The following is a 26,940-nucleotide window of genomic DNA, read 5'->3' as shown; positions in this document are numbered from 1 at the left end:
GATGAATATTTGCTACCCAGTGTTCTGGGCCCCTTACATGAATGAGATCTTTGCTTTGAAACGTTACAGCATGACCACCAACCCCGAAAAGCACTCGCGTTACCCGAGCTAACGGCCAATCTGCTCACAGATATTACAGTCACATCCGCACCAGCATGTAAAATGCCTGTCAGTGCAACAGATTCTTCTCCTTTAGTGAGGGCACATTTTATCAGAGGTCGACCTTGAGTCACTGTCTGAGCCCCAAATATTTGAGGAGAACCTGCTGATCCAAATCCTGAGTCACCCCGGCTTCTCGGCACACTATTAGGGGGAGCCGCAGTAAAATAAACCAGCTGAGCAATTTTTGACCCTTTTGTTACTGAACACGGGGTCCAGGGGTCCAGGCCATGATTCTGATTTCCCCTTCATAATCGGCATCTGTGACCCCGGGTAAAAGGAACAACCCCTGTAAGGTTGTTGGTGATTTTTCTGACAATACCCTTCTCAGATAGATGGTACAAGGGTGCACTCTCCCTGCAGAGTACGCACCTAAATTCCAGACAACAATGAACACAGAATTACTGCCTCCTGCTAGAGGAGATATTTCACCTGTGACACTTCAAACACTGAGCCCAAACAAACAGGCAGCACCAGTGACCCAGCGGGTTCTGGTGTTCTGTTCCCTTGTCCTGCACTACCCCCCACTGGTACAGAGTCTGCCCTGCGCTTCGTTCCTCCCCGGCCGCTTCCCTCGCGGGATAACGGAACTGCGGGTCAGAGAACTCCGCACTCCGCAGCTGCAGCCAGGCTGTGCCTCACACCCGCAGAACAGTCCCACACCCACCCAAAGGGGCCCTCACACTTATTACTGACACAACATCAAATGACAAATACTACAAACATCAAAACACCATTAAGAATATATAAAGCCATTGCTTGTTGGTTATGTGGTGTTGGCAGACAAGGGACGCCGCATCCCAGTGTCAGCACCTTCTGTAAAAACTGCAAAACTGCCGTCTTTGGCATTGGGGGGGGCGGGCCGAGAGCGCGGTGCCGGTCTTGGCTGCAGGCAGTCACCCCGCAGCGGGGGGGGGCTCGGGGAGGCCCGGGGCAGCCGCCACCAACTCCGCATCTGCAGGTGGGGGGGGGTGTGAATGCTGGGTACAGAGATCCACACACTTGGTTTCCAGATAGAATACTGTGCTGGCGTTAGTACCATTTTTAAAAGTGCCGGGCAATCCCACAGGACCAATTGACATCCAGGAGCGATTGCCTCCAGTACACCTGTTGTAAAAGAGTTTTGAGGCCCGTCCTCATTAATGCTTTTACGTAGTTCTTTAATAACAGGAAAATGCAGTCCTTCACAACGTGGCTGACGTCCTGGCTCATAAATTACAGGAGCAACAACCTTTCTCGCCATGTCCATATCCCCTTGCGCCAAGGCTTCTTGTCTCACTTTCACCCACGGATCATCCCCAGCTAAGGGAGGACACAGGCCAGAGTCTCCTTTAGGATTTACAGTGTCAGGGTCTAAAAGATTATCACAGTCTACAGACTCAGCATATCCAGCGGCCCCAACTGGTAAAGCAACGGGTGGAGGCGATTCTGTCCGAGTAGTACCTAACTCTCTGTTCCCCAAGTCCTTCATTTCGGCAGCCGCATGAAAAATTTGAGCTACAGCAGCATCAGAAGCAGTGTCAGCTTTCATAGTTTCTAACATCTTTTTAACTATTCCCCAAGTCTGAGCTGCCTTTGGTGTTTGAGAATTTCTTATAGTGATCACTTGTCATAGCTCTCCCCCCAAAGAGTCCCAAAGTCCTAGGCCAAACATATTTCATGGTCTGAAAAAAAAAGTCCCGTCCGCTGTCCCCATTTCAATAATCTGGACAGCACTTCTGGGTTTATTGATAAACCCTGCCGGTCCGCTAATCTCATTAAAAACCCCTGGACCGACTTTTCTTCCGCGGATACCGCGCTTCCCCTGCCTGCTCACCTTGTGCACGCTTTCGTCTCTTTTTCTTTGTTTCTTCACCCCACAGCCATTTCTCCCCTGCCCTGTGTTCACCTTCATTAAGAAGGGTGTTGTCCCCACCATTGACTGACTCGGTAGTATATCACTTCGATCACGCTGATAGCGATCACGTCGGTCGTATATCACGTCGATCACATTGATAGCAGATCACGTCGGGGTCACCGTTTGTGGGGACGAAATCCCGTGCAGGCCACAGGAGACAAGACCACAGACAATCAATATGATTGGAAGTCAAGCTCAAAGCTTTATTAGCAAACAAGCCCTTATATACTCTTGTGCCTTCTAAAAATAGCAGCAAGCCTTTCTATATTGTTGTGCATTCTGAAATTAGCTCCCCTCGGTACTTTCCACAAACATTGCTACCCGCACACAGCCAGTAGATAAGTTCCTGCTTTTGCAATTCCAAAAGGTCCCTTCTTTATCAGTTTCTTCCTTAACGAGCACATTCTTTTCTTCTGGCCTTCTTGTAACTATTTCTTGTTTTCAGATGTCGTTAATCTTCTGACCGGAGTGCTGGTTGTACTTTTCCATTGTCAGTGTGGGCAGCAAGTTCAGTAAACCAGCATGCACACCAACAAGGGAAAATCTCCCTCCTTTGTTGGATGCAGAGGGAAACAGAGTAACAAAGGATGAGGAAAAGGCTGAGGTGCTCAACGCCTACTTTGCCTCAGTCTTTAGCAGTGGAACTGGCTGTTCCCTGGACACCCAGCCTCATGAGCTGGGAGATGGGGAGGAGAAGCAGAATGAGGTCATCACAATTACAGAGGAAATGGTCAGAGACCTGCTACACCACTTGGCTGCACACAAGTCTGTGGGACCGGATGGGTTACACCCAAGGGTGCTGAAAGAGTTGGCAGATGTGCTCGCTAAGCTGCTTCCCATGATTTACCTGAAGTCATGGCTAACTGGGGAGGTCCCACTGAACTGGAGGGTGGCAAATGTGACACCCATCTACAAGAGAGGCAGAAAGGAGGATCCAGGAAACTGCAGACCTGTCAGTGTGACCTCGGTGCCAGGGAAGGTCATGGAGCAGGTCATCTCGAGTGCCATTAAAAGTCACATAATGGCCAACCAGGGGATCTGGCCTAGTCAGCATGGGTTTATGAAAGGCAGGTCCTGCTTGACAAACCTGATCTCCTTTATGACAAGATGACCTGACTATTGGATGAGGGAAAAGCTGTTGGTATTGTCTACCTGGATTTTCAAAAAGCATTCAACATAGTTCCCCATAGAATCCTCATAGAAAAACTGGCTGCTCATGGCCTGGATGAGCGAAGGGCCTGCTGGGTGAAGCACTGGCTGGATGGACGGTCCCAGAGAGTGGTGGTAAGTGGAGCTAAATCCAGCTGGCGGCCGGTCACAAGTGGTGTTCCTCAGGGCTCAGTGTTAGGACAATTTCTGTTCAACATCTTTATTGACGATCTTGATAAGGACACAGAGTGTGTCATCAGTAAGTTCGCAGATGACACTAAGTTAAGTGGGAGTGGCGATCTGCATGAGGATAGGGATGCTCTACAGAGAGACTTGGATAGATTGGATTGGTGGGCCAATGTTAACGGGATGAGCTTCAACAAGGCCAAGTGCCAGGTCCTGCACTTGGGCCACAACATTCCCGTGCATGGCTACAGGCTTGGGGAGGTGTGGCTGGAGCTGTCTGGAAGAGAAGGATCTGGGGGTTCTAATTGACAAGCATCTGAACATGAGCCAGCAGTGTGCCCAGGTGGCCAAGAAAGCCAATGGCATTCTGACTTGTCTTAGAAATAGTGTGACCAGCAGAAGCAGGGAGGTGATAGTCCCCCTGTACTCTGCACTGGTGAGGCCACACCTGGAGTGTTGTGTCCAGTTTTGGGCACCTCAATACGAGAGAGATCTCGAGGTGCTGGAGCGAGTGCAGAGGAGGGCAACGAGGCTGGTGAAGGGCCTGGAGAATAAATCCTGTGAGGAGAGATTGAAGGAGCTGGAACTGTTCAGTTTGAGGAGGAGAAGGCTGAGGGGAGACCTCATCACTCTCTACAACTACCTGAAATGACGTTGTAGAGAGGTTGGTGCTGGTCTCTTCTCACAGGTGATTAGTGACAGAACAAGAGGCAACAGCTTTAAACTGCAACAGGGGAGGTTCAGACTGGACATTAGGAAAAAATTTTTCACAAAAAGAGTGGTCAGACAATGGAATAGGCTGCCCAGGGGGGGGGTGGAGTCACCATCCCTGGAGGTCTTTAAGGGTCATTTAGATGAGATGTTGGGGGATGTGGTGTAAGGGAGAACTTTGTAGAGTAGGACTGACGGTTGGACTTGGTGATCCCAAGGGTCTTTTCCAACCTGAATGATTTTGTGATTCTGAGACCATATGAGCAGCTACATCATGTTCTGGTACCAGCAGGGGCCACGTGGCTCTCTGGACTGGATTTACGGGGACGGTGATGCCTATGCAGAAGGTCTCCAGGGTGGCTTTAAGGGAACAGTGTTGAGCTCCCAGAACAGACTCACACTGCAGGTGCAGGCAGCCAAGCAGGGGGATGAAGCAGTGTATTACTGTGGTGCCTGGTGCACCGTGGAGCAGCTCTGCAGCACAGTGCTCAGAGAGCCCCCTGCCAGGGAATACAGATCTCTCAGCATTTCTTCCCAGCAGCTGGTCACCACAGTTTGTGTCACGCAATGGAGGGTGAAGGTGTCACATCCTGCTCAGACGAGGGAGACAAGTGGCTCAGATTCATAAATCACCAACGGAGTAAACAATAGTGAAACAAGTCTCAAAGTCCAGGTATTTATTAACTTCCCGCGATGAACTTATTGGATACATGATAATTGGCTACGTATGTAACGAGTTGTGGCAAGCAATACAGCATGCCTTGTATTACTTCATAGTAGTGAAGAAAAGGGGGAAAAGGAAAGGAGGGAGGTGGAGGGAATAGAGAAATAAAGATCTCCAGTCTGGGTTCCTTCATCGATCCTGCCAGGGAGGGTTCCAGGAGGCATCTGTCTTCTTGGCTTCCCTTCACTCTCTGGGCATCCCCGCCCCTTACCCTGCCTCAATTTACACACTTTCCTTGGGTCCATCTCCTAGGTCCACCCCCATACCTACCTATCCCATGGATGGGGAGGGGTAAGATTTCCCATTTCATGGGATGATGTAATTAGCATGATCTTGTTAGCCTTCATTAGCATAATCAGGATGTTAACTTTAACATGCATTTCTTAGATAATGAAGCAAAGGTCATTCACCAGACAGATGCCCTTGGAACTTGACCAGGTGCCCCAGAGCAGAACCATCCTGTCTCCACAGGGCTCCCCCCTCCAGCTGCATCCTGTGGTATTGGGGCAGCCTTATCAGCTTCGACCTCCACACTATCCACCCCATGACTACGAGTGTTGCAGACATTCCTCAGCTCAGAGGGCCTCCAATCCCCTCGACTACCCTTTATCTCTTTCTCAGGCAGTTTTTCTCAGTCTTTGTTTCTCACAGGCCTCTTTCTTTCAGGACTTATTTCTCTAAGTCTTCTCTCAGAGCAGAAACAGACCTTGGGTATGCTTGAAGGAAGAGGCAGTGAAGGGAGGTGTGGTTGAAGGGCTGAGACCATTTATGCTGCAGGAGGGTCTATTCTGGGAACTTCAGAGGTGTGTGGTGAAGTGCAGGTTAGTGGACATTGCCTGGGCTCCTGTCCCGCATGGCCCAGTTTCTCCTCCGAGGCCTGGTTGCAGAGCTATGGGGTCAGGGAGAGGCGGTGCGGTAGCTCACAGCAGTGCTGTGGGGGATGGAGCCAGGCTTTTAGGAAAGAGAGATCAGCATGGGGGACATTGTGGTGGGTGCCTGCTGCAGATCACCTGATGAGCAAGAAGCAGCAGACCAGTGTGATGGGCTGAGCTTAGCTGGCCACCAGGTGCCCACCAAGCCACTCTGTCAGTGCCCCTCCTCAGCTGGACAGCGAGAAGAAATACACTGAAAGGCTTGTGGGTCGAGGTAAGGACAGGGAGATGAGCCAGCAATTACCGTCACAGGCCAAACAGACTCGTCTTGGGGAAATTAATTTAATGTATTGCCAATCAAATCAGAGTAGGATAATGGGAAATAAGGACAAAGCTAAAACCAACTTCCCCCCAACTCTTCCTTCTTCCTAGGGTCACCTTCACTCCCAACTTCTCTACCTTCTCCCCTGAGCAGCACAGGGGGATGGGGAATGGGGGCTGTGGTCAGTCCATAACACAGTTTGACTGCCGCTCCTTCCTCGTGCTTTTCCCCTGGTGCTCCTGAGTGGGCTCCTCTCCATGGGGCCACAGGTTCTCCCAGAAAACCTGCTCCAGCTTGGGCTCCTGTCCACGGGACCACAGGTCCTGCCAGGAGCCTACTCCTATGCGGAATCTCACATGGTCACAGCTTCCTTCAGGGCACATCCACCTGCTCTGGCGTGGGGTCTCCACGGGCTGCAGGGTGGATATCTGCTCCACCATGGACCTCCATGGGCTGCACAGGGACAACCTGTGTCACCATGGTCTTCACCACGGGCTGCAGGGGAATCCCTGCTCTGGTACATGGAGCACCTCCTCCCCTCCTTCCTCACTGACACTCAGCATGGGCTGGAGAAGGGGAAATCCTGCTTCACCATGTTTAAAGCCTTCTACAGTAAGCCAAAGGGTCTGGGTGGATGAGGAGAGAGGGGACGCTGTGCATTCTGAATTCAGTTACACTTTCTGCACTGACTTCCCCAGAAAGGGCAGAGACAAAGCTACTCACTGTGGACTGGAGAAGTGCTCAGTGACATGAACTGTGAAGGGTGCATCTTCCTTGCTCCAGCCTTTCCCCCTGGACTCTCAGACCTGGGATTCCTGAAGGACGGGCTTGCTGGTAAAGACCGAGGTGAATAAGGCATTCAGTACCTCCGCCCTTTTCCACGGCCTGTGTCACCGGGTCCCCCACCCCATTCAGCAGTGGGCCTGCATTTTCCCTGGCCTTGTTTGTCCATACAGGCCTCCTGGCATTTTTACCTGACTCTTTGCTCGTTGGGCTGGACTGCTCTCGAGCTCAGCACTGGTGAGACTGGGGACTACTGTGTCCACTCGTGGGCTCCTCAGTACAGCAAAGACATGGTCATACCAGAGCAAATGCAATGAAGGGCCATGAGGATGAGGAAGGGAGTGTCTGACATACCAGGAAAGAATGAGGGAACTGGGTTGGTTCAGCACAGAGAAGAAAATGCCATGGGGGTGTGGCAAGTGAAACATGGACTCTGCATTGAAGTGCAGAAGGAAAATCCTTTAGTAATACAATAGTATATACTCAAGCTCTCTCTACCTTAGCTCTTTCTTCATGATAAGCAAATCAGCAGCTAAACGGTCATCAACACCCTTATCCCACAAACAGTTCCATACCACACAGGCAGTCTCCATGCTGCCATTTTCTTGACCACACTAGCACAGCTTAGGATCTCTCTTCCAAGGCCTGTTTCTCCTCCAAACCTTGCTGCTCCTCCAGGCCTGTGCAGAGCAGAGCTGACACTTCTCCAAGCCAGCACAGGACAGAGCTCCTGCCTGGCTCACCAAGCAGAGTTCTCTCAAGCAGAGCTCTGCACCTTCACCAAGCTCCCCAAACAGAGCTCTCTGGCTGAGCTGACCAGCTCATGTCCATTTGGCTCTTAAGTATTGAATCTCCTACAGCTGTGCAGGGCTGACAGGCTGTGGTGGTTTGACCTTGGCTAAATGCCAGGTACCCACCAAGTCGCTCTATCACTTCCCCCCCCTTTCCCCTTTTTTTCTCAATAGGGCAAAGAAGGGAAAGAAAATAAGATAGGAAAACAAAACAACCCTTGTGGGTAAAACAACAGCAGTTTTAATATAAGCAAAGCAAAGCAAAGGTCCGCGCGCGGAAGCAAAAAAAGAAAACAGATTTATTCTCTACTTCCCATGAACAGGCGATGTCGGGCCTTCTCAGGAAGCAGGGCTCCCATACGCAGAGGGGTTGCCTCGGAGGACCAAGTGTGACCCCCCCCCCCCTTCCTCCTTTCTCCCAGCTTTATACTGAGCAGACGTCATATGGTCTGGAATATCCCTTTGGTCAGTTGGGGTCAGCTGTCCTGGCTGTGTCCCCTCCCAAGATCTTGCCCACCCCATCCCACTGTGGAGGGGAAATGTCAGAAAGAGCCTTGGTGCTGTGTAAGCACTACTCAGCAGTAGCCACACCACCAGTGTGCTATCAACACCCTGCCAGGTCCCAACATAAAACACAGCACCATGAGGGCTGCTACAGGGGAAAACCAATTCTGGCTCAGCCAGACCCGATACACAGGCCAATGCCAGCTCAGCTCTTCATTATTTACCAGTAACACATGATTTGACTCTTAACATATTGAATGTCCCACAGCTGTGCAGGGCTGACACTCCCACAGTGGGGGATTTGTCAATGTGCTGTGCAGTCTCCATTCCTGAAGATCTTCAAAACTGAACTGGACAAGGTTGTGGGCAGCCTACGGTCCCTAACCCCAGTAGGCAGCTGAGCCCCACACAGCTGCCTGCGTAGTCACCCACAATGAGATGGGGGAGGGAATCAGAAGGGTAAAAGTGAGAAGACTTGTGTGTTGAGATAAAGAGACTTTAACAGGTAAAGTCAAAGCTGCACACACAAACCGAGCAAACAAAGGAATTCATTCTCTACCTCCCATTGGCAGGCAGATGTTTAGACATTTCCAGGCTTTCATGAAGCGTAACAGTTACTTGGGAAAGACAAATATCATAACTCCAAATATCGCCCTTTCCCCCTACTTTCCCCCAGATTTTATTGCTTCACATGACTTCAGGCAGTACGGAATATCTCTTTGTCTAATTGGGGTCAGCTGTACAACATGAGAAACAGAGAAGGCCCTGGCGCTCTCTAAATGCTGTTCAGCAATAGATAAAATATCGGTGTGTTATCAACATGTTTTTGGTCAACAAAAACCACAGCTGCCCATAGAGGCTGCTATGAAGTAAATTAACACTTACAATTTTTGATGCTGCTTGGAACAGGAGGATTAAGCTTGACCACATCCAGACGTCTATTACAGCTTAAACTCACCTTTCTGGGGAGCCTCAAAGGACAGCATCAGGCCTGATGGGCAGCCAGAGCTTTGAAGAGGCAGCTTTGGGGCCTGGAAATGCTTTGGGAGTGCCCTTGTGTCCTGCTTAGTGGGAAGACCTCTAGTCTCTCCTCCTCACCCCATGCACTGCCAACATGTTACCATGTACCCCCTGCAATTCCCTGGCAGGGGCCTTTGGGTGGCTGTGAGGGACAAAGGGAGGGCCTCTGCCACTCATTTCCCAATGGAATTGCATCCCATCCCTTGCACTGTCTCCAGGAGCCCTGCCCCCAGCACCAGGCTGTGGCCAGCAGTTGGCCTCTCTGTCTCCAGGAAGCAGCCAGTCACCTGGGCCAATGGGGCTGCATGTTCTTGCTCATCCTTCCAAAGCCAGGCTCTGGGTTTGGCTACGGGGTTGTACAACCCTGTCACATGTGCAGGGACCTGGGTCTGCACCTTCAGAGAACAACTCTAAGACCGAACAGAAGACTAAACACCAGAAATACAGCAAACATGCCCAAGCTGAAGAGCTCTCCTGAGTCCTCTGGGTGCTACTTTTTTACCCACCCATGTTACATTTGTATCACTTGTGCATTTCTCTCTTGAGTTCCAGCACTGAAACTTGTAGCCAGAAGAGGACACTGAGTTTTTCTTCAATGCTCCTGTAAGAAGCTGTTTCTGGATGTCATCAGGGGAGGACTAATGTCCAATTTTCATTTTTCCTCTTTGCCCTGACACATATCACCCACAAAGCCCTGAATGTGCCTCTGAGCCTTTCTCCAAATCACAGGAAGGTTGTGGTTGGAAGCCACCTCAGGAGATATCTGGCCCAAGCCCCCTGCTCAAACTGGGCCACCTGGAGCTCGTTGCCCAGCACTATTTCCAGGCAGCTTCTGAATATTTCCAAGCATGAAGACTCCATAACCTCTCTGGACAACCTGTGCCAGTGCTTGGACACCCTCGGAGTCAAAAATGGTTCCTGGTTTTCAGCAGGAGCCTCCTGTGTTTCAGTTTGAGTCCGTTGCCTCTTCACGCATCACTGGGCACAACTAAAAAGAGCCTGGCCCCGTCTTCTTGGCACCCTCTCTTCAGGTATTTCTCTACATTGATGAGAACCACCCAAGCCTTCACTTTTCTGTGGTAAACCATCCAACTCTTCTCTCTGCAGTCCCATAATCATCTCTGTGGCCCTTCACTGGCCTCTCCTCAGTCTGTCCCTGTCTCCCGTGTGCTGGGGGGACAGGACGTGGAGCCAGTACTACAGGTATGAGCCCTCCAGTGCTGAACAGGGAGGGAAGGGTCACCTCCCTCCGCCTGCTGGCAACACCCCTCCTGGGGCACCCAGGACACCATTAGCCACCTTTGTCCCAAGGGCACATTCCTGGGTCATGCTCAAGCTCTTGTCCACCAGAACCTTCAGCTCCTTTCTTGACAATGTGCTTACCAGTTGAGTAGCCCCCAAGCTTCCTCGGTGCCTTGAGATGTTCCTTCTCAGGTGAAGGACTTTGTCCTTCCTCTCTTTGAACTGCACGAGGTTCCTCTCAGCCCATTTCAACAGCCTGTTGAGGTCCCTCTGCATGGCAGCGCAACCCTCTGCTATATCAGCCAATCCTCCCAGCTTGGCGTCACCTGCACATCTGGCGAGGGTGCGCGCTCTCCCATCCTCCAGATCATTAAGGGAGATGTCAAACAGGATCGGAGCTGGCATTGACCCCTGGGGCACACCGTTAGTTGCTGGCCTCCAACTAGCCTGCGTGTCACTGAGCACCACCATCTGGTCCCAGGCCTGCAGACAGTTTTGGATGTGCCTCACTCTTTGATCCCCCAGGCCAGACTTTATAAACTTCTCTATGAGGATCTTACAGAAGACAGTCCTGGAAGCGTTCCTGAAGTCATAGTAGCCAATATCCAGTGCTCTGCTGTCGTGGTTTAAGCCCAGGGGGCAACTGAGCACCACACAGCTGCTCAATCACTCCTTCCCCCACCCAGGAAAATGGGGAGAACAAAATAAAACAAAAGCCTTGGGAATCAAAACAAGCACAGGGAGGGATGACTCACCCATTGTGGTCATGGGCAAAAAGATTTGATTTGGAAAACAAAATCAAATAAATATATTGGAATCCCACCAATCGAATCAGAGTGGATAGTGAGAAACACAACTACATCTTCAACACACCTTCCCCCACCCCTCCCTTCTTCCTCAGCTCAACTTTGATCCTGATTTCTCTCCCTCCTCCTGCCCCGCAGCAGTGTAGGGGGACATGGGATGGGGGTTGGGGTCAGTTCATCCCCCGTTGTTTCTGCCGCTCCTTCCTCCTCAGGGGAAGGACTCCTCATATTCTTCTTCTGCTCCCACGTTGGGGTCCATCCCATGGGTGACTGTCCTCCCTGAACATCTCCAACATGAGTCCTTCCCAGGGCCTGCAGCTCTTCCCAAATGGCTCCAGAGTGGGTCCCTGCCGTGGGGTGCAGCCCTCCCAGTGTGGGAGAGAGGCAAGTTGACATCGGCCTGTCAGCTCGCACAGCCCCTGAGGAGCAGCAAGGCTTTGATGAGAAACAGTCCTTGGGAGAAATGTAAGAAACTGATGAATTGTGCCAAGGTGTCAGGGAAAAACACCGGACAGCTGCAACACTGAGCTGTGGAAAAGTACTGACCTGTGAGAAGTTACCGCCGCGTGAACAGCGCGTGAACGAGAGGGTGATTGGTCTGCACAGTGCGTGTTAGAGTGGTCTGATGCTGGTAGGAGCAAAGATTGATAGCTGTCTAATTGGTGATTTGCTAATTATGAAGTAAGAGCATTGGCGAGAGCATAAGTATGTACTATTGGAAAAATAAACGGCTTTGCTTGATATAACTCTCATAGAGTTGTGAAATTCCATTATTCTCCCTCATCCCAGCAACAGACTGTCCCAGCGCCGGCTGCCCTCACAGTCCCGACCTTCTCCAGGCACAGCCCCTGCTCTGGCGTGGGGTCCTCTCCAGGCTGCAGGTGGCATTTCATCCCCTGGTGCCCTCCATGGGTGCAGGGCACAGCCTGCCCTCTCCCCATGGGCTGCAGCGGGGTCTCTGCTCCAGCACAGCTTCCTCCCCTCCTCCTCCTTCTTTCTTCCAGTCACCTCGGGGTTTGCTTTGGTATTTCCCTCCCAACTGCTCCTCACATCTCCCCCTCCTCCTCTCAGGTTCCCCATCTTAAATACCTTATCACAGAGGCACAGCCACCATCGCTAAGTGGCTCGGCCTTGGCCACAGATGGGCCTTACTTTGAGCCGGGGGAGCTTCAAGAAGCTTCTCACAGGAGACACAGCGGTAACCCCCTCCCCTGCTACCAAATACCCCACCACACAGAAACCCAACACACAATATCATGTCTTTCTGGTTCTGTTTATATTTAATGGCTGTTATTCTATTTTTATTAATAGTGACGCTTCTATCTTTCTCTTGTTACTACTCTTCTCTTTATAAGCCACGGTTCTCTTGTGGTCACAGCAGGTCATGGTGTGTAAGATGGGTGAAGTCCCACTCTCACAGCTACCAGTGGAATCCTGCAAGTTATTTTCCCATTTTGAGGGATGTTACTTCATCCCGTAGGACTCTTAAGGTACGTGCCTGCTGTCTGGCTCAGGGTGTACCTGGCTCTTCTGTGGCACCATTTAGACACCTTGGAGCCACAGCCCATTGCGGAGACCCTTGAACGTCTAGTGCAGCGGTAGGAGCGGATGTAGAGAGGGCTGCCCGTGGAATAATTATGTATGTGCCCAAAGTAGCCTTGCCAATGTCACCTGGAGGACAATTGCTCACACGTACTGTGTGTCCATGCAGGCTTATCAGTCATCCCTTGGGCCACCCGTATTGCAGTTGTGTTGGTGGAGAGATTTGGCTTAGCAGGACTTGGCCTACAGATGTGGCCACCATTTTCCAAATCCTGGAGATACTGGGCTGTTCTCAACTCGGCCATTCTTTCAGAGGTGCCAGTTGCCTACTTTGACATAAGAAGGAGGCTGTGTCCTATTCTCTAGGCCAAGTGCTGTGGAATGAGCTGCCAAGGCAGCTGTTTGCAGTCTGACAGCTGCAGATGCCAAGGCGTGGAATTACTGTGCCACCCGCTGCCCAACCAGTTGTGAGTGGTCTGTCAGAGTCTGACTGTCCAGGCAGTCTTGGACTGTCCCTCCTACTCCTGGCACTCCAGTCAGCTCACACTTGATGCAATGTTTCACATACTCGCAGTGAAGTGCCAGCTGTCATTCTTAGCTGGTTGGAGTAGAGGAGGAATTACAGGCTCCTACACTGCAATCCCAAGGGAGCTGATATTCATTTCCTTGCCAGGACTTTTCCACGTGAACGAGGCAGCCACAGCACGAGCAGGCAGACAGATGGCATACGAGCGCTCTCGCTCTGGGGACTATGTGCACTCGCCCACATGCCCAATTGTATGCAAATTTAAGCAGCAGCTAGAAAAACTCATTGCTACCCCATGGCATCTTTCAGGTACCTCTGTCCTGAGCAGTCACACAGAAGTGCCTCGTCCTTTCTCCACACCAGTTTCAAGCTACCCCGCTTCTAGTCAGAGTGAGAGGTGGAACAGGGACACTTTGATCAGCTGCCCAACGCAGCAGCGTAACAGTTACTGTGTGCCTGGAGCTGTAGCGGGAGGTAAGAACAGGCATCGGGGCTGACGCGACACGAGTAGCCACCCCAGGCTCTTCACTGTGCTTTGGCATCTGAGTTCACCCTGCGACAGGGAAACGAGCAGCACAGCGCCCTGCAGAGTGTCCTGAGCTGTGCACAGCCCCATCTAAGCCTGTGCCTCCTCAGGTCAGCTTCCTACGGGGTCACCAAGTGCTCCCTGCAGAAGAGTCTGTGGTTGGGATACGACACGCACCCAAAGCCACCGGGGGGGTGTCCGTGTTTCCCATTTCCATCCCTTCCGCTGGCCCGTGGCAAGGAGGCAGTGGGAGCAATGTGCTGGTGGAAGAGCCCTGATGGTTTCCAGGCCCGATTCCGGCTGAGAAGGCCCAAGCGCGGAGCTCTGCGGTGCAGGGACGAGCAGATGGACTGACTGTGCCGTGTCCTCGCAGGTCCATCTGCGCTCCACTGCCCTGGGCTGCGACTGCCGGGCCGGGAGTGCCCCGGGGCCACAAGGGTCCCAGCTGCGCCCGGCCGAGGCGCCGACCCCCTTGGGCAGGGCTCGGCAGGGCGAGCAGGCGGGCCAGCGCCGGAGCCGCGCTGGGAGCCAAGGGCCAGGAGCCTTCGTGTGCCGGGGCGCCGCGCTCCTGCTGTGCCGCCGGCCCTGCCCCGCGGCCCTCCCCGCGCCCCCCCTGCTCCTGCCGCGAAGGGGCCGCGGCCCCGGGGCGCCGGGGCGGGGCTGTTGTGGGCGGGCACAGGCGTCGGCGCTGCCCCGGCGAGGGGCCGAGGCGGCGGGGCGGGCAGGAGCGGGCCCGAGCGCGGCTCCGCTCGGCTCCTCGGCGGCCCCGGCCGGCCCCGGCGCGGCAGGGCATGATGGCGCCCGGGCTGGGGCCGTGGCTCCTGGCCTTGGCCTTGGCCGCGGGGCCGGCAGGTGAGCGCCGGGCGGGGAGGGCAGCGAGCCCGGGGCTGCGGAAGGAGGCGGAGGCCGAGGCGGAGGCCAGGGCGGCTTTGGGGCCGCGGCTCGGGCCGGACGGGCGGCAGCAGGCGCGGCTCAGCCCCGGGGAGGGCAGGCGGGCGTTGGCCCGGGCGCGGGGCTTGGCCGGGACAGAGGCGGGTGGCGGCTGGCGCTGTGCCGGCCCGGGGGGCTTTGCCGGGGCGGCGGGGGAACGGCCTCGGGCCGTGGGCGCGCCCTGCCCGGCTGCCTGCGCTCTCCGTCCGCAGGGGTGTGGGCGCAGCTGAGGCTGCTGGAGGCCGGCGGAGGGCTGCGAGCGCCCGGGGGCTCCGTGCTCCTCTCCTGCCGCGGGGCCGGCTTCACCATCGGGAGTTACAGCATTCGGTGGTACCGTCAGAGACCCGGTGACAGACTCGAGTGGCTGTCCTTCATCAGCTCTGATTCGTCTCTCATTAAGTACGGTCAGTCAGTAGAGGGTAGAGCGACAGTGTCCCGGGATAATTCCCGGTCCGAGTCGTCGCTGTCGCTGCGTGCCCTGGGCCCCCGGGACTCTGCCCGCTACTTCTGTGCCGTTCGCACGGGGACAGGAAATCCAGCGGAGCTTTAACACAAACCTGCTGCCAGAGCCACTCGCCTGCTCCGAGCGTGGCATTGCAAGAGAGAAGGGAGGAGTGGACGGCAGAGCCGTGCTCACGGCACGGTCCTTCCCCACCTTGTGGCTCGGGGTAGATGGGGACTTGGGGTCAAGGCCTCGCAGCAGCAGCGCTGTTAAGGGCAAACAGCCAGGTCAGCTGGAGCGCAGCATCAATCCTGCCAGTGAGGGTTCCAGAAGGCATCTGTCTTCTTTTCACTTCACTCTCTGGGTCCCCCCCACCTTTGCCCCCACATCAATTTATACACATTTGCCTTGGGTCAGTCCCCTAGGTCAACCCACATACCTACGTACCCCATGGATGGGGAGGGGTAAGGTGTTTCAAGGGATGATGTAACTAACATGATCTTGTTAGTCTCATTAGCATATTGAGGGGTATTAACATTAATATTCATGTTGTGGATAATGAAGCAAAGGTCATTCACCAGACAGATGCCCTTGGAACTTGACCAGGTGCCCCAGAGCAGAACCATCCTGTCTCCACAGGGCTCCCCCCTCCAGCTGCATCCTGTGGTACTGGGGCAGCCTTATCAGCTTCGACCTCCACCCCATCTACCCCAGGTCTATAATTTGGTTACTTGCGAGTGTTTGAGATATTCATCAGCTCAGAGGGCCTTCACTCCCCATCCGTTATCCTTTATCTCTTTCTCAGGCTGTTTTTCTCAGTCTTTGTTCTTTGTTTCTCACAGATCTCTTTCTTTCAGGACCTATTTTTACAAGTCCTCTATCACATCCCGCCCCCCCTCCCTGTGCCTCAAACCCTCCAAGTTCTTCTTTGACCACCGTGATCTGTACATCAGGAATAGGTACAGGGGAAAAAGAAGACAGAAGGTGAGAGAGCATACATCTAACTGCTGCAAGGCTTTGCATTAAAAGCAAGAATCCGCATAATATCCAAAGACCATATTTACAAACCATTTTCCCACCCCGTGAGTCCCGAGGATCCCAGTGATGTGACCCATGACCTGGGCTTCCATCCATCAAACCAATCCGTCGGTCTCATTGCTTGAAACAGTTCTCTGGTCCTGTTGGCCATCTCCTTCATCTTGGCACGGGTCTCCTCTAGAGAGGTGGTGGCATTGTGGATGGCCATGCAGCACTCTCCCTCAGTTAGACTCAGCCTACTGCACACTGCGTGTTCCTTCAGCAACACCATCTTAGATGCCTGTTGGGTCTGCACACTTGTTTCCACAAAGGCACACCTTGTTCAATTCCCTGGTACATGCAATTGCTGAGTTCAATTTTCCAAAACTATCTGAGGTTACACAACCACATCAGCAGGTAACATGGCAGCTTCTAAGCCCAGGGCCAACTGTTGTTGCCAGGTATAGTAATGTGGATATCACACCCCACTGATTATGTGCCTGACATCACTAGGGCCCTCAAGCCCTCTTTGTTTTTGGTGTGAGGTAATGGTGTAGGTAAATAAAATCTTGAAGGGCACCTTGTTGTAAAACTGATAGAACATCTCAGTCCAGCCATACTATAGAGATTCAAGTGAGAATACAATTTGATATTCAGGTACAAAGAATCACAGTATCACCGAATCATCTCGGTTGGAAGAGATCTTGAAGATCATCCAGTCCAATAGAAGATGTTGGGGCCTTGCCATATTCCTTTGACAGTGTTGATTTCTGCAGCCTCATCAATTCCCGAGATGTTTTGGAACACCTGGGTGAAATTTGCAGCTCCAGGGCAGTGAGATTGACTGGGCTCCTGGTGAATTTAAAGCCATCTCTGGCAGAGGGCGGTGATGTTATACATACGCCCGGGTAAGTGGGGTTCCAAATGGGCATGAATCCTCATATTAGGTCCCAGCGTAGATTGGGGGAGTCCCCCCATGGTCCTGTCACTGCAAGGACAAAGATTGAACACCAGGTCTCCCAAAACAACTTTCCCATATAATAATATAAGCAAATTACAAATAATAACCAGCCTATAATGCCTAGAACCATTGAAAGCTCCAAGAGTAACACAGGTCCCCCGTTGTCTGGGATCAGCGCCCTGTCACACAAATGTGTACATAACAAACCAATGATGGTTAGAAAGAAGGGACAATCCCCTGCAGTTGATGCGGAATTCTTTCCCATGGGCATCAGTAGCCATCCCGACCAAATATTGATGGGAGCTTTTAGGGTTAGGGGTACTTGCCCCACGTTGAGCAAGTCTACTAGAAGAGGTTGTCCAGGAGAATGGAGCAGGTTTGCAGGGTCTTTAGTCTCCTTTTTCCCAGCGAGTATGGACGGAGGCTTAGGACAGAACGCGGTAAGTCGTGGGCATCCATTAATTCCCCACAGGCTGTTTACCCTCATTGCTGCATCTGGCACCCGTTGTGGCCATCCCAGTTCGTGGGGTTTTAAGCCCTGCTTTAGAAGCCCCTTGGTGCATTCCACAATCCCATTCACTTGGGGATAGTATGGAATATGGAAAATCCACTGGATTCCTTCATCTCTCTCTTACTCAGGCTATTGCTTGAAGGAAGAGGCAGTGAAGGGAGGTGTGGTTGAAGGGCTGAGACCATTTATGCTGCAGGAGGGTCTATTCTGGGAACTTCAGAGGTGTGTGGTGAAGTGCAGGTTAGTGGACATTGCCTGGGCTCCTGTCCTGCCCGGCCCAGTTTCTCCACCAAGGACTGGTTGCAGAGCTATGGGGTCAGGGAGAGGCGGTGCGGTAGCTCACAGCAGTGCTGTGGGGGATGGAGCCAGGCTTTTAGGAAAGAGAGATCAGCATGGGGGACATTGTGGTGGGTGCCTGCTCCAGATCACCTGATGAGGAAGAAGCAGCAGACCAGTGGGATGGGCTGAGCTTAGCTGGCCACCAGGTGCCCACCAAGCCACTCTGTCAGTGCCCCTCCTCAGCTGGACAGCGAGAAGAAATACACTGAAAGGCTTGTGGGTCGAGGTAAGGACAGGGAGATGAGCCAGCAATTACCGTCACAGGCCAAACAGACTCGTCTTGGGGAAATTAATTTAATGTATTGCCAATCAAATCAGAGTAAGATAATGGAAAATAAGGATAAGTCCAAAACCGATTTCCCCTCAACCCTTTCTTCTTCCTAGGGTCACCTTCACTCCCAACTTCTCTACCTTCTCCCCTGAGCAGCACAGGGGGATGGGGAATGGGGGCTGTGGTCAGTCCATAACACAGTTTGACTGCTGCTCCTTCCTCCTCGTGCTTTTCCCCTGGTGCTCCTGTGTGGGCTCCTCTCCACGGGGCCACAGGTTCTCCCAGAAAACCTGCTCCAGCTTGGGCTCCTGTCCACGGGACCACAGGCCCTGCCAGGAGCCTACTCCAATGCGGACTCTCACATGGTCACAGCTTCCTTCAGGGCACATCCACCTGCTCTGGCGTGGGGTCTCCATGGGCTGCAGGGTGGATATCTGCTCCACCATGGACCTCCATGGGCTGCACAGGGACAACCTGTGTCACCATGGTCTTCACCACGGGCTGCAGGGGAATCCCTGCTCTGGTACATGGAGCACCTCCTCCCCTCCTTCCTCACTGACACTCAGCATGGGTTGGAGAAGGGGAAATCCTGCTTCACCATGTTTAAAGCCTTCTACAGTAAGCCAAAGGGTCTGGGTGGATGAGGAGAGAGGGGACGCTGTGCATTCTGAATTCAGTTACGCTTTCTGCACTGACTTCCCCAGAAAGGGCAGAGACAAAGCTACTCACTGTGGACTGGAGAAGTGCTCAGTGACATGAACTGTGAAGGGTGCATCTTCCTTGCTCCAGCCTTTCCCCCTGGACTCTCAGACCTGGGATTCCTGAAGGATGGGCTTGCTGGTAAAGACCGAGGTGAATAAGGCATTCAGTACCTCCGCCCTTTTCCACGGCCTGTGTCACCGGGTTCCCCACCCCATTCAGCAGTGGGCCTGCATTTTCCCTGGCCTTGTTTGTCCATACAGGCCGTCTGGCATTTTTACCTGACTCTTTGCTCGTTGGGCTGGACTGCTCTCGAGCTCAGCACTGGTGAGACTGGGGACTACTGTGTCCACTCGTGGGCTCCTCAGTACAGCAAAGACATGGTCATACCAGAGCAAATGCAATGAAGGGCCATGAGGATGAGGAAGGGAGTGTCTGACATACCAGGAGAGAATGAGGGAACTGGGTTGATTCAGCACAGAGAAGAAAATGCCATGGGGGATTTGTCAATGTGCTGTGCAGTCTCCATTCCTGAAGATCTTCAAAACTGAACTGGACAAGGTTGTGGGCAGCCTACGGTCCCTAACCCCAGTAGGCAGCTGAGCCCCACACAGCTGCCTGCGTAGTCACCCACAATGAGATGGGGGAGGGAATCAGAAGGGTAAAAGTGAGAAGACTTGTGTGTTGAGATAAAGAGACTTTAACAGGTAAAGTCAAAGCTGCACGCACAAACCGAGCAAACAAAGGAATTCATTCTCTACTTCCCATTCAAAGTAGACTTTTCCAGGCCTTCATGAGGCATAACAGTTACTTGGGAAAGACAAATGTCATAACACCAAATATCGCCCTTTCCCCCAGATTTTATTGCTTCACATGACTTCATGCAGTACGGAATATCTCTTTGTGTGGTTGGGGTCAGCTGTACAGCTGGTGGGCAACATGAGAGACAGAGAAGGCCCTGATGCTGCATAGGTGCTGTTCAGCAATAGATAAAATATCGGTGTGTTATCAACATGGTTTTTGTCAGCAAAAAACACAGCAGCCCATAGAGGCTATTATGAAGGAGATTAACTCTATGCCAAAGAGACCATTAAACTTAACCTAGCTCATGCTACTTGGAGCAGGAGGGTCAAGCTAGAACTCTTCTAGTGGTCCATTACAGTCTCAACTCTTCTACCATGCTAGGAGCAACACTGGCTCCTCATGTTTTCCCCTTTCTTATGCCCTTTCTGGGGAGCCTCAAAGGACAGCATCAGGCCTGATGGGCAGCCAGAGCTTTGAAGAGGCAGCTTTGGGGGCTGGAAATGCTTTGGGAGTCCTCTTGTGTCCTGCTTAGTGGGAAGACCTCTAGTCTCTCCTCCTCACCCCATGCACTGCCAACGTGTTGCCATGTTCCCCCTGCAATTCCCTGGCAGGGGCCTTTGGATGGCTGTGAGGGACAAAGGGAGGGCCTCTGCCACTCATTTCCCAATGGAATTCCATCCGATCCCCTGCACTGTCTCCAGGAGCCCTGCCCCCAGCACCAGGCTGTGGCCAGCAGTTGGCCTCTCTGTCTCCAGGAAGCAGCCAGTCACCTGGGCCAATGGGGCTGCATGTTCTTGCTCATCCTTCCAAAGCCAGGCTCTGGGTTTGGCTACGGGGTTGTACAACCCTGTCACATGTGCAGGGACCTGGGTCTGCACCTTCAGAGAACAACTCTAAGACTGAACAGAAGACTAAACACCAGAAATACAGCAAACATGCCCAAGCTGAAGAGCTCTCCTGAGTCCTCTCTGTGCTAATTTTTACCCACCCATGTTACATTTGTATCACTTGTGCATTTCTCTCTTCAGTTCCAGCACTGAAACTTGTAGCCAGAAGAGGACACTGAGTTTTCCTCAACACTCTCATAAAAAGCTGTTTCTGGAAGTCATCAGGGGAGGAGCAAAGTCTGAATGTCAGTCTTCCCCTTTGCCCTGGCCCATATCACCCACAAAGCCCTGAATGTGCCTGTGAGTCTTTCCCAGAATCACAGAAAGGTGGAGGTTGGAAGCCACCTCAGGAATTCATCTGGCCCAAGACCCTGCTCAAGCCGGGCCACCTACAGCCCGTTGCCCAGGCCCATCTCCAGACAGCTTGTCAACCCCTCCAAGCATGGCCACCCACCAAGCTCTCTGGGCAACCTGTGCCAGTGCTTGGTCACCCTGAGAGTGAAGTAGGGTCACATCAGGCTGCACATTGTCCCTTGCCCTGTCACTGGGCACCACTGAAAAGAGCTTGGCCTGGCCTTCCCTGTGTAGGGAGTGGCATTCGGAAGATCTCGCGATGTACGGAAGGAATAGCTGTAGCCCTCCCTTGTTACGAGGTAAGGTGATGGATAGGCTTGTAATGTTAAGGGCACACCCACGAAGGAGGTACTTGGTGAGTGTATATAGGTAAGATACACAGTTCAATAAACGGACATTTTGTATCCATCATATTGGTGTTTGTACTGATGTCCCCGTGAAGGTCTTAACCTCCTGCAGCATTAGTCTGCGATCTGAGCGCCACTGATATGTGGATTGGCAGGTTTAATGAGGCAGGCTAATTGCGGTGTTGCAGTATTAGTCTCTGCGACCTGAGCGCCACTGACACGTGGAGAGGCAGGTTCAAAGAGGCAGAGCTAACAGCAACAAATGGTGACCCCGACGTGATTTACGACATGATTTTGGGAGAAGATAAGCTGTGGCAGTCGGCGGTGCACAGCAGGAGGTGAGGAGCTCTACGCAGGACGAGAGACTCCGCGGCGTGCCATAGATGTCACAGTTAAGGTACTGAAAAGATGGGGTAAACAAAATAAGACTTCTATGAAGTCGAGAACATTAAAAGCAATGCTACAAAGATTGATAAGGCTCGGCGTTTTAGCAGAGCCGATAGATGGTATGAAGCCAGAGCTCTGGCTGCGAATAGAGGTGGAGTTAGCAGAGCAGGCGAAATTAGGAAAGCCGGAGCATTTAATGGCTTGGGCCAGGCAAATGCGATGATGAAAGCTACCCCGGAGGAGCACTCAGTGAGCTCCGACGATGGGGAGGAGGAAACCGAGGTGCGTAGGGGAGAACTAGCAGAAAAATGGAAGGCAGACATGCAGCGTTGGGGGGCGGAGATGTGGGAGGCATTGGCCTGTCAACCTTGCACAGCCTGTGAGAAAGTGCTAGGCTTTGATGAAAAACAGGCCTTGGAAGAAAGATAAGAGGCTGTTGAGTTATGCCAAGGTGGCAGGGAAAAACAACAGACAGCTGCAACACTAAACTGTGGAAAAGTACTGAACCGCGAGAAGATGCTACCGCGAGAACAGCGCGTGATCAAGAGGGTGATTGGCCTGCAAGCGCAGAGTTGACGGCGGCGGCTCTGGGCCTTCCCAAGCCCCCCCCTCCAACGCCAGAAGCAGCAGTTTATACAGAAGGTGCTGATGCTGGAATGCGACGTCCCTTGTCTGCCAAGACCACATAATCAATAAGCAATGGCTTTATATATTCTTAACAGTGTTTTGATGTTTGCAGTGTTTATCATTTTATGTTGTGTGAGTAATAAGTGTAAGAGACCTCCTTGTGTGATTGTTTTGCGTGCATGAGACGCAGCCCAGCTGCAGCTGCGGAGTGTGGAGTTCTCTGACAGAGCACCTTAGTGCCCGCCTGCTGGGTCACTGGTGCTGCCTGTTTGTTTGGGCTGAGTGTTTTAAGTGTCACAGGTGAAATATCTCCTCTAGCAGGAGGCAGTAATTCTGTATTGTCTTGAATTTAGGTGCATACTCTGCAGGGAGAGCGCACCTTTATACCATCTGTCCAAGAAAGGTATTGTCATAAAAATTATCTACAACCTTACAGGGGTTGTTCGTTTTACCAGAGGTCAGACTTACTCAGCTTCTTTATTTAACTACAGCTGGGGTGACTCAGGATTTGGATCAGCACGTACTCCTCAAACATTTTGAGCTCAGACAGGGAGACAAAGTCGACCTCTGATAAAAAGTAACCTCACTAAAGCCAAAGAATCTGTTGCACTGACAGGCATTTTACATACTGGTGCGGATGTGACTGTAATATCTGTGAGCTTCGGTAACGCGAGTGCTTTTCAGGGTTGGTGGTCATGCTGTAACATTTCAAAGCAAAGATCTCATTCATGTAAGGAGCCCAGTAAACTGGGTAGCAAATATTCATCCATTTATATTGGAAACCCCTGCTACATCATGGGGTCGTGACTGTACGGCTCGATGGGGAACTCAAATCGGATCAAATTTGTCTTAATTGCCACTGCAGCACAGCCCACCCTGAAACTAACCTGGAAAACAGAATCACCCATGTGGGTGGGTCAGTGGCCCTCACCAATGGAACAGTTGTGCCACCTTGATGATTTAGTTCAGGAACAATTAAGTGCAGGACATCTCGTACCTACCACCAGACCTTAGAACTCGCTGGTGTTAATTATTTGAAACAAAAGTGGTAAATGGTGACTTTTACATGATCTCCGACACATTAGTGATGCCATGGAGGAAATGGTTGCTTTACAGCCAGGAATGCCCTCCCCAACAATGAGTCCCTGAAACTGGCATCTTGTAATAATTGATCTAAAGGATTGGTATTTACCATTCCCTTGCATCCAGATGATGCAGCTAAATTTGCCTTTTCTGTTCCCAGTATTAATGTTAGTGAACCTGCAAGACGGTATCACTGGGTTGTTTTACCATAAGGCATAAAGAATACTCCCACAATGCAGGTCCCCCAGGCTGTTATAGATCATTATATGGCTGACATCCTTATAGCAGCAGAAACACAGGAGATCATGGAAAAGGCTCTTGCTTTACCCAAAGACTCAGTATCTCAAATGGGGTGACAAATAGCACCTGAAAAGGTACAGAGATCATCACCATGGCAGTACCTGGGGTGGAGAATTTGTGAACAGACTAATGTCCCACAACAGGTTGAACTTAAAACTGATGTTAAGACTTTAAATGATTTACAGAAACTGTTACGAGCTATAAATTGGATACAGCTGTTGTTGGGCCTAACTAATGATGATCTGCATAGCTTGTTTGATATTTTGCAAGGAGATCCTTCACTGACATCACCCAGAGCACTTACAGAGAAAGTGGAACAAGATCTCCACCGGGTAGCTAACGCCATCTCAGAAAGACAAGCATCGTGAGGTGTGCCCAGCCATTCGTATCAACTGATATTATTTAATCCTTCAGGGCAGCCCTATGCTCTGCTGTTTCAATGGGATGAAACACTTAGTGACCCTCTTGTTATTATTGAATGGAATTTTTTTTTGTCACACCAAATGCACAAGATGGTCACTACTCGTCCAGAAATGTTTGCCAAACTGATCATGAAAGGTGCCACCAGTATTGTGTCACTTCTCGTCGCAGATACCAGATCAACAAGAAGTCCAGGGCAGGGTTCAAGTCCTGGAAAGTGGTAATTGGGAAGGACCATATCCTTTAATAACCTGGGGAAGAGGTTATGCTTGTATTTTCACAGGTCACAGTCCCGGTGGTTACCAGCAAGCTGTGTGTGACCACACCCGAGGTGTGAGAGGCAGCTTTTGGTGGACACCCAGGAGCCGGCTGTGGATGCCCCTGTGCCAACAGTTCACGATCTCTTCGGCTGATCATTTAAGCAGAATGTATGGGTAATGCTTGCAACTGCAATAGGACAAAATATCTCTGTCCTTAATCACACTATGGTTGCCAACCTTTTTAAGAAAAAATGCTAACAGTAATTGTAACTCCTTGATGAAATATATAGGCTTATTAGTTACCAGTAAAAGATATAGCTTAGATAAAATGTAGTTATTAATAAGGATGAAATGCTGTAAGGATGTGTGTATTTAAGTTCCTTGTTTAGCAGTATCAAGAAGCAGGACCCCAAGTGTTTAACCTTATTAGAAACTCCCTTGGTTTTCCCCCTTGAGTGGTGGCCAGACTCTGGGTGGAACCCAACAGGAGGATGAAATCAGATGTTTCCGCTCAAAGAAAATTGCCAGTTATTTTGGCCTGCTGAATTAGATAAATGAGGCTGGACCTGCTTACAGCAATGTTGGATCCCTCACCTACGGATGGACGCGTCGCGTAGGATTTCCGGTTTGTGAGGAAGGGCACTCTAAATTCTCACTGCATCCAGGGTTCCCCAGCAACTGCAGATCTGAATGTTAGTGCCCCATTAAGTAAGTGTGCTATTCCGTATTTTCCTTATTGTTTATTTTTGTAGTATTTAGTCATATCCCTCACAGTAGTGAAATTAGCCTACTCTTTTAACTAGTAACTGTAACTGCTGTATTGTTTCTAGCCTTCTGTGGAACTATTTTGAGTATGCTGTGTTTTTTGAAGTTTCCCTAACCCTTAATTCATAAAGTCTTGAAATAAGTGTTGCAGGTGCTGCTGCAAAACAAAGAAAAGAGGATGTGGACTCAGACTAACAAATCTGTACAATGGTTAGAGGCCAAAGCAGTCCAAATGGCACTCCAGCAAGAGGCAGAGAATCCTGTTAATATTGTTACAGACTCTTTATATGTTTATAAACTTGTACACAAAATGACAACAGTAGGATTTGTGCAGACGGAAGTGTCGACCTTACTTTATGAAGCTCTACAACAGTGCATAGGGCAGGCCTTTATTACACATGTGAATAGTCACCAATCCCTACCAGGTCCGATTGTAGAAGGCAATCATAAGGCTGACCAAGCGGCACGGGGTGTGTCGTCATTGGACGCTGCAAAGAGTTTACATGCCTTTTTACACCTTGGAGCAAAAGCCTTAGCAAAAACATGTCATATTTCTCTGTCACAAGCAAAAAACATAGTGGCACTTTGTCCCTACTGTCAAAAAGGCCAACTGTGGGAGGCAGGTGTTAATCCACGGGGTCTCTCTTCCAATCAGATATGGCAAACTGATGTAACAACATGTGAATTGTTAAAACCAAATAAGTATCTCATAGTAACCATAATAAACAGCCAGACACATTATTGTTCATTGGGAAGGCGTTATCGCCTTGTTAGGGAAGCCACAAGAGATCAAAACAGATAACAGCCCTTGTTTTATTGCTAGACGCACAAAAGAATGGTGTGCATTGTGGGACATCAAATTAGTACAGGGCCTTCCTTATAACAGCCAAGGACAAGCGATAGTGGAACGTGCACATCGCACCCTGAAAGCAAAGCTCCAACAGCTTGGGGAGGGGGAAGGTCATAGAGGGACAATACCCATAGACTGCCAACAGGCTCTTTTGTGACACACTTTGTATACCTTAAATCATTTTGTTCGAGGCGATGAGTCTACACCTCCCCTGTGGAAACATTTTATACCAGCCCAGGCGACGAAGAACTATCCTTTGGTCCAGATCAGGGAACTGGGCGTGATAGCTTGGGAGTCGGGGTGGTCACTGAGGGTGTTTGGGCGTGGGTACACAGCAGTGGAAAAGGACGGCCTACTCAAATGGATACCCGCACGGTGTGTAAAACCTGATCTAACATAAGATGGAGTTTGTGTTACAGCGTTGGTGGTGGATCACCCTCCTTGGTTGCGTGTTGCCAACTCACGCAGGATATTGGAGAGAGCGGGCACGAGAACATCACCACGAAGATGTCTGTTTTCCTCTGGATACAGGGGCAGAATCTTGCTATGTCTTCATCACAGCCACCTTTGTAAAACCAGAATGGTTTGGGTGGCTTCACAACGTGTGGATTTAGATTACTAATTAGCTTAGTTGGGATTGGCTCGTTTGGGGAATTATTGGAATATGTGGTGTGCTTCTTGCTACTTGTATCACCTTTACATGTATTAGTGCTGTAGTTTGTAGATTGTTTAAGAAGGTTAATGTTTTGTTCTTAGATTGACATATGGGTCTTGCTCATCACCGCTTGGAACAGCGCAATAATGACAATCAATCAGGAATAATGATGTTATAAAGCATGGGGAGGGGGAAGTGTAGGGAGTGGCGTTCGGAAGATCTCGCGATGTACAGAAGGAATAGCTGTAGCCCTCCCTTGTTACGAGGTAAG

The 26,940-nt window shown here is 51.2% G+C and overlaps 2 gene segments (V, D, J or C); both read left to right on the top strand.

The window, feature by feature from the left end:
* LOC141934241 (M1-specific T cell receptor alpha chain-like) overlaps positions 1–26,940 on the top strand; it is a 293,413-nt gene that overhangs the window by 86,076 nt on the left and 180,397 nt on the right.
* Positions 14,371–15,981, top strand: LOC141934248 (Ig heavy chain V region 914-like). The segment is given in 2 exon segments: positions 14,371–14,612; positions 14,903–15,981. Coding segments are annotated over 2 exon segments (399 nt in total).

The sequence above is a fragment of the Strix aluco genome, chromosome 24 (assembly GCF_031877795.1).
Source record: "Strix aluco isolate bStrAlu1 chromosome 24, bStrAlu1.hap1, whole genome shotgun sequence".
Taxonomy (NCBI): Eukaryota; Metazoa; Chordata; class Aves; order Strigiformes; family Strigidae; genus Strix; species Strix aluco.
This window is presented reverse-complemented; position numbering and strand designations above follow the sequence as displayed.